This window comes from Prionailurus bengalensis, chromosome D3, assembly GCF_016509475.1.
Source record: "Prionailurus bengalensis isolate Pbe53 chromosome D3, Fcat_Pben_1.1_paternal_pri, whole genome shotgun sequence".
Classification (NCBI taxonomy): domain Eukaryota; kingdom Metazoa; phylum Chordata; class Mammalia; order Carnivora; family Felidae; genus Prionailurus; species Prionailurus bengalensis.
This window is the reverse complement of record NC_057356.1, coordinates 43,919,672-43,927,278: the sequence shown is the minus strand read 5'-3', so window position 1 is coordinate 43,927,278 and position 7,607 is coordinate 43,919,672. Positions and strand designations below refer to the sequence as shown.

The 7,607-nt window shown below is 40.9% G+C and overlaps 1 protein-coding gene across 1 annotated transcript in view; it reads left to right on the top strand.

Annotated features, from left to right (window-relative positions):
• The first annotated feature begins 304 nt into the window (after positions 1 to 304).
• Positions 305 to 7,607, top strand: part of ROCK1 (Rho associated coiled-coil containing protein kinase 1) — a 164,318-nt gene continuing 157,015 nt past the window's right edge. The window contains 2 exon segments of the mRNA XM_043558427.1: positions 305 to 1,244; positions 1,247 to 1,299. Coding sequence (XP_043414362.1) covers positions 1,208 to 1,244; positions 1,247 to 1,299 — 90 coding nt within the window. The 5' untranslated portion in view covers positions 305 to 1,207.

The following is a 7,607-nucleotide window of genomic DNA, read 5'->3' as shown; positions in this document are numbered from 1 at the left end:
ACAGGAAGCAGAAGTGAGGCAGCTAGCTCCGCTGCAACCCCGCCGGCTCACCCTCCTCCGGCCCCGACCTTCTCTACGGGTCCAAAGCTTTGCTGGGCTCCTCAGAGCCTGCCGGGGCGAAGGCGGGGCCGGCCGCCGCACCCAGTCCGCTCCTCCCAGCCCGCCTGAGAGGCCTCGGGCGCGCCCCTCCTTCCGCCCCGCCCGGCCCTGCCCGGCCCGGCGGAGACGCCGGCGTGCGCGCGCGCGCGCGCGCGGCGCCGAGCCGATTCTCCTTCCGAGCGTCCGCGCCCCGCATGCGCACTCCGCGCCGGCGGTCTCCGTTTGTTTGAACAGGAAGGCGGACATATTAGTCCCTCACGGCCCCCCTCGCCCCACCCCCCCCCAGGCATTCGCCACCGCGACTCGCCCTCTCCGGAGCAGGGGACGCAGCCCCTCCCAGAAGCTCCCCCATCAAGCAGCGCCGGGACCCGACTCTCGTCTTCCTCACCGCGAGCTCTCTAGCCTTCCTCTCCTAAGTCTCCATCGGGCACCGACCTCGCCCTGCCCCGCCGGACACCGCGGTAGCAGCCCCAGCAGCGACGGACAAAATGGGAGAGTGAGGCTATCCCGTGGGGACCACCTCTTGGCTGAGTCGGATCGGTGCGTCGGGGCCGCGCCAAGTAAAGCCGGGGATGCGGGGCTAGACCGCCTGCAGCACTTCAGAGTGGAGCGGGCCGGGCCCGTGGCCCAAGCGGCGGCGGCAGCTGGCACAGCTCCGCACCCGCCCTTCGTTTTCGCCTTTCCTCTTCTCCCTCCCCTGCTGCCCAAAGGAGTCTCCACCCTGCTTCTCTTTCTCTCTCCCCTCCGACCCATCTCGGGACGGGGAACCCTCCATGGCGAAGGCGGCTGGGGCCCGCTAAGCTGAAGCACCTCGCCGGAGCGACAAGGCTGGTGGCGACGGCGCTGTCGGCTGTCGTGAGGGGCTGCCGGGTGGGATGCGACTTTGGGCGTCGGAGCGGCTGTGGGTCGCCGTTGCCCCCGGCCCGGGGTCTGGACAGCGGAGATCCCCTCAGTGAGGGGAAGGAGAGGGGACCGGGCGCACCTGGTGACCCTGAGGTTCCGGCTCCTCCGCCCCGTGGCTGCGAACCCACCGCTGGAGGAAGTTGGTTGAAATTGCTTTCCGCTGCTGGTGCTGCTGGTACGAAGGTATTGTCAGAGTAGCAGCAACATGTCGACTGGGGACAGTTTTGAGACTCGGTTTGAAAAATCGACAACCTGCTGCGGGATCCCAAATCGGAAGTGAATTCGGATTGTTTGCTGGTGAGTAGCACTGTTGTCTTTTGCTTGTCTGGGGTTCTGTATATATTTGCCTTCCTCTTGCATTCAGTCTAGTTATTTGCAAAAGAAAGTTTCAGGTGTGCATAATCTTGGAAAACATCAAAATCTGCCGTTTTTCCTGAAGAGCCTTTGGAGCACTACTAAAATCTCCTCCCATGTCCTTATTTATCATCGGACTGGCTCTGTGCTAACTACTCTCTGAACTCTTAGGTCTGACTCAGTTCATCATTATCCAAAAGATACTTATAAACCTCTATTTCAGGCATCACATAAAAAGTTACCACGTCAGTTATTGCGTATATAGTTTGTTGAATGATGATCTTAGTAGTATTAATCTTTTTGATCGGTTTGACAGTAATGCTGGAAAGACTACTTTCCACTTAGAGCAATTTAGCTCCTTAAGGGTTTAGTTTTTAGACTTGAAAGTGACAATGGAGAATCGATATTGAGGAAGTGATTTTTGAGCCAAAATGTCATAGGTGACTTGAATCTGGAGGAACTTTTTGATGGACTATTAAGTGTAAAAACCTAAGGTAACTGATGATAGGTCATCACAATATTAACTCTTTTACAATATTGTTTATTACAAAAGTATCGCACAGATACTATAACTGCCTTTTTTGATGGTGGTGTGCTTAACCACTGTCACTTTTAAAACATTCTGAATAAGTTTTTATGCAATAAAAGGCAAAATTTTAAAGATTTCTCAGTAGTTGATAACATAGACAGTTATCTGTAGGTAGAATTTTTAAGTTTTGTCTATTTTCCCTGATACTAATAGTTGCAAACTCTGCAAGCAAATTTCTTCTTTTACTTTGCTGAACAACTAGCAGTTATTTATAATTCTGTTTTAGTCCGAACAAAAACACATAATCTCTAAAGTTTCAGGGAGTATATCTATATGGATAGTTATTTACAGCCTCCTCAGATAATTAATGTTAGATATGTACAATATTTGGGATTAAGATTAGTTGAACAAAATAATGCCATTCAGAGAAATCATATTTAAAAATCTCATGAATCAGGAAAATTATGTAGATCTTTTAAAATTAACATGCATTTTAGTTACTCTAAATACCTGTGCAGATTTTTAAACGTGTACTGTTTTACAAGAAAGTTTCTCCCCAAAGTTTTCAGAACTACTCTAAGCATCCTTGACTGTGAAATGAAAGTCTTGTGGTTTATGTTTTTGAAATGTCTCACCCACGTTATGGATGCTCTTCATATTGAGAAACAGGATGATGGATACTTAATACAGTTTAAAACATTTTATTGAATGAGAGAAGTGGAAGAAATTAGAACAACACATCTTTCTACTAGGAGTTTCTGTCTCTTTTAAGAAGTCCAAATTTTCTTTTAATATTTTACCCAATTTCCACGTATCTTTGATTCTATTTTGCTTTTTGGTCTCCTTATTCCATGCAACAGTAGTATAGGGAGGGTTTAGTAGCTTTTTTTGTTGTTGTTGTCTTATAGCCTCTTGCCTCAGTTTCATTTAGGGGAACCTCACAGATTTATTGAAATGTGGGAAGATACAGAGAAGTAGAGGTCATGGATTCTTTACTTGAAAATTCAATCTATTTAGGAAAACCAAGACCTAAACTCACATACATATACAGAAACAAAACAGAACACTTTAAAAATTGAAAAAAATGTGTGATGGATTTCAAATAATTGGTACAGGTAATAGAAGCTCTTGGTTATTGAAAGGAAGAAATCACTGTGTGTTGAGAGGGCCAGAGTATGCTTTATGATGAATGGATAGGATTTAGGTGGAGGGCATTCAGAGAGGGAGTAGAGGATAACATGAATAGAGGGTGGGGATGAATTGGCTATGAGATGTTTAGGGGAACCGAAGATAAAGTTGGAAATAACAGATTGGGGTTAGAGTGTGGAGGATTTTATTGCTAGGCTACAGGAATTTAGATTTTCTTCAGTATGTTGTGTTTTTTAAAATATTTGTAAATGAGACTGTTCCAGGATGAATGAAGATGAATCTGTTAGTTATATGCAGGATGCAGTGTGTGAAAAAAGACTGGAGATGGGTTGAGATTGGGGGGCTTCTTAACAAATTAATAGTACAGAAATTATTGAAGCCCCAAATTGAGGAATTAAAATGGGAAAGGAAGAATTAATGGAACTTGATTGATTAGCAGGGTTGGAGAGAAGGGGGAACCAGAGCTAGAGAAGGTAGAGGATTCTAAAAATTTTGAAGGTAGGTTATAGGGAGACTGGTGATAACAAAGTTGGGTTTGGATATCTCTTGGGAAGAATAGGCAGTAGATAAGTTCGATTTCAGACTTGTGTTTTAGAGTATAGTGGGCTAACCACAAAGAAATGATCTGAAGATTATTGGAGATAGGAAACTGAGTTCATAATTAAAGATAACAATTTGGAAATCATTTGTGCAGAGATGCAAGTTGAAATTGATATAATGATTAAGGGTAAAAGATGAAAGTTGAAAAAAGAGGAAGAGTCAAGAAAGTAGGCAAGCAATTCAGACTTAGGACAGCCTGGTATCTTGGAGCCCAAGACTTGTAAAATAACATTTTGAAAAAGAAAATAGTCAATGGACAGATTTTTTCCCCCTCCTGTAGTCTTACAATCTTGGCCCTTTTTTCTATTTGGTTTCATAATTGTTCATCGATAGTTATTGAAATTTTATTACCGTATTAATCTGAACTCGGTAAAGATTGAATTTTTCTTTGGAGACAAATCCTTTTTCCAGTTTTGTAGTATCTAGCCTGATTTTTTTTTTTTTTTTTTTTTGGCATGGTATTTTATGTTTATCATTAAGTATTCATTCATTCATTCTACCATTCAGAATGACTTCTCAGGTAACTTCACCTTTTTTCAGTGAGTCTGTTCTTAACTCTTCTTCCCTGTCTGGACTTTGGACGTCTCTTGTATTGTAGGGAGGAAAGCCCTTTTTTTTTTTTTTTTTTAATTTTTTTTTTTCAACGTTTATTTATTTTTGGGACAGAGAGAGACAGAGCTTGAACGGGGGAGGGGCAGAGAGAGAGGGAGACACAGAATCGGAAACAGGCTCCAGGCTCTGAGCCATCAGCTCAGAGCCCGACGCGGGGCTCGAACTTCCGGACCGCGAGATCGTGACCTGGCTGAAGTCGGACGCTTAACCGACTGCGCCACCCAGGCGCCCAAGGAAAGCCCTTTTAAACTAATTGCTTTTCTCTATTATTTTGGCCTTTGTTGATTTATTTAAGTGGTATTTATTGAGTATGTATTGTGTGCCATTTGCGGCACTCATGTTCTAGGGTTCTTTTTTTTTTGTAATATCAAAAAATAAAGTTACTGAATTATGTTTGTTCTGCACTTACTTGAATAGGTCCATTCTTCAGAAAGTTCCCAAAATTTTTGGTTTCAAAAGAGTTTGCTGGCAGATCTCTTTTAAACCATCTTACAAAACAGCTTTTTTTGTTGAGGTCTTAATGATGAATATTAGTAGTTATAAAATAATGTAGCTGGAAAATGCCCTGTTAAGTGGCTATCCAACCTTTTCTTGAACACATATAATTTAAGAACTAGATAAGTCTGTTTTTCATACTGCAAATATGAATGCTTAAATAGTCTGCAGATCCTAAGATAATATGGTAACTATTCACTTATTTTCTAGGCATCCAAATCACTCAACCTTGGTTTTCTGTAAGTCACATTCTTTCCAGTATCTTAACGGTTCTCTTACTGTCCATGTTAGAGTTTATAATGATTATCACGAGCTGTTTTCCTTTTTCCTGCTTTTTCTTTAAGCTTACAATTATTTTATCTAGGGCTTATTAACAATTTCTTAATGTTTTTGAGTACCTCTATTAAGTCTAAATTTCCAAAGGGGGAAAATGGATATGGTTTGTAAATTAAAAAAGAAAAACAAAGGTAGTTGGGTGGGAGCGTTAGGTTTATATTTGTCTTGAAGTGTGACATGCATTTCTTGAAAATACAGCTATCTTGCCTTTAGCGTGTTTAGCTTACTGCTTCCGGATGCAATTAAGAGCATAACCATTTTTTCTAGTTTTTGTTTGCTGGTGGAGGTACAGCAGTAGTGGGTAGAATGGAGGGAAGGGAACCAATATTAGTTGAACAGTGCATACTGAGTTCTAACACTGCTGTTCCCTTCCTACATACTTGTTACCACCATTTTTCATTAGTCAGTTTTTCAGAATGTGGGAGGCATACATAAACAAAGTTTCAGGTGTTCGTTTTTGAGTTTTTCTTTAAATTGTCTTTTCTTTGGCTTCCTAACCTAGTACTACTTTCCTGTCTTTTCACTGCTGACTTCTTTTTCTGTCTTAATCTTTGGTCTTGTAATGCTTATCATTTTCTTCACTGTCTTGGAATTTCATCCATTCTTACAGCTTCAGCCACTGTCATCTCTATGCCCATGAGATCCAAGTCTTTATTTTTCAGTCTTTTTTTTCTGGTTTTAAATCCTCAGTGTCTGACTGTCCACTACGCACCTATACTTGGATGTCATGAAAATTCCTTATATTCTAAAATAAAATTTCTTCCATATACTTATTGGTCATTGACATCACTACTGTCTTTGTCACTCACCTGGAATTTTTGTTTTGAATTTAAACAATCCTATGCCACATGTTGGATTATTTCAACAGATTTTGGCTAGCATTCCACAGTCTAGATTATTGCTCTCTAATCCCTCTGTGCATCCTACCAGTTGAATTGATCACATTTGGGGTTATATTAGTGAACTAAAAAGACCTGAGGTCATTAAATCTTTGAGCCTAAAACACTATGTCGTTGTTCATAATTTATGAGTTAATGGGTGTTATCAGTGTCAATTGCATATCTGCTTGGTTTGGACGAGACTGTTTTTAAAGTTCATTTATTTATTTCAAGAGGAGGGGCGCAGAGAGAGGGGGGGAGAGAGAATCCCAAACAGGATCTGCATTCTCAGTGCAGAGCCTGACATGGGGCTCACATCACAAACTGAAATCATGACTTGAGCCAAGATCGAGTCGGGCCCTTAACCAACTGAGCCATGTAGGTGCCCCTTGACCGGACTGTTTTGATGTTAATATGTTGCAAGAATTAAAAAAAACAAAAACAAAAACAAATTACACCATTCAGCGAATCTTTGGGTAGGCTCTTAAACTTGGATTCAAATGTAGGCTCTGCCATGTACTTGCTAGATGATTTTAGGTGAATTATTTTTACCTCCAGAGTTTATTTTATCTTTAGGAAAGTAGGGGGATAATACTACTAGATTGTTGTAAGGGTTAAATAATACAGACCAAACAATTATCAGAGCATATGGCATTTAGTAAGCATTTGTGAATTGGTAACTACTTCATCATATTTATAGTATTCCTGTTATATGTTACGGTGCTTAGGCTAGCTTGATATTTATTGTCTTCTGTAAGTACAGAGTAATGCTGGCACCTCAAGCCATACCCATAAATTCATAATCCAGCTGTACTTTACTGAAGTGTCTAAACCAGTTGTAACTGAAAATGGAGATATTTAAATGGGATTCTGTAGAATGGGGAGGGACTTTGGAGACTGTTTATTCATTTAGTCATGATTTATAACATACCTACTTTGTGCCAAGGGTTTATATTTATAAGAAAGGCAGTTTGGAGCTAGTTTATGGAGATTGAGTTGTTATCTTGTCCTCTTTCTGTGTCTGTTATACTTTAAGTATGCGCTCTGTAAATAGGCCCTCTTGCACTACAAGTAACCCTGTGGGTGTATAGAGAGGTGGCTCAGAGTAACAGCTGAGACATGAATTGGACCATTCATTAATCTCTTGAGTCAGAAATGTTTTTAATCCAGAAGAAGCAACCACATAAAAAATTTTTGTAACGAACAAAGAGTAAATTCTCAGTTTTAGTTTTTGAATAACTTTTCAGTTTTATTTCATAATTGTAAGTTTTGTTACTGTGTGTATATGGTAAAAACTATAGAGATTCTATTTTCACATATGACAGAAAACCCCACATCAGGAAATATACACATGGAGTTATGTCGCTGAAGATAGTCAAGTTGCTCTACTTCCCCATTCCCATCCTCACTGAAAAACAGGTACATCCATTTAGTTTAACTATAGAGCATAGCTGATGGATACCACACTCGTGTATGTACAAGAAGATGAACAGATAGTGTTGCATTTCACAATGGAAAATGTTTTATATTGAAAAAAAACCCCTCTGGACTGAAAATTCAGAGCATTGTCATAAACTTGTTTTGCTCTTAATTCTCTGTGTGACCAAGTAAATCTTTTTTATCTAGGTTTCAGTTTCCCCATTTGTAGAATG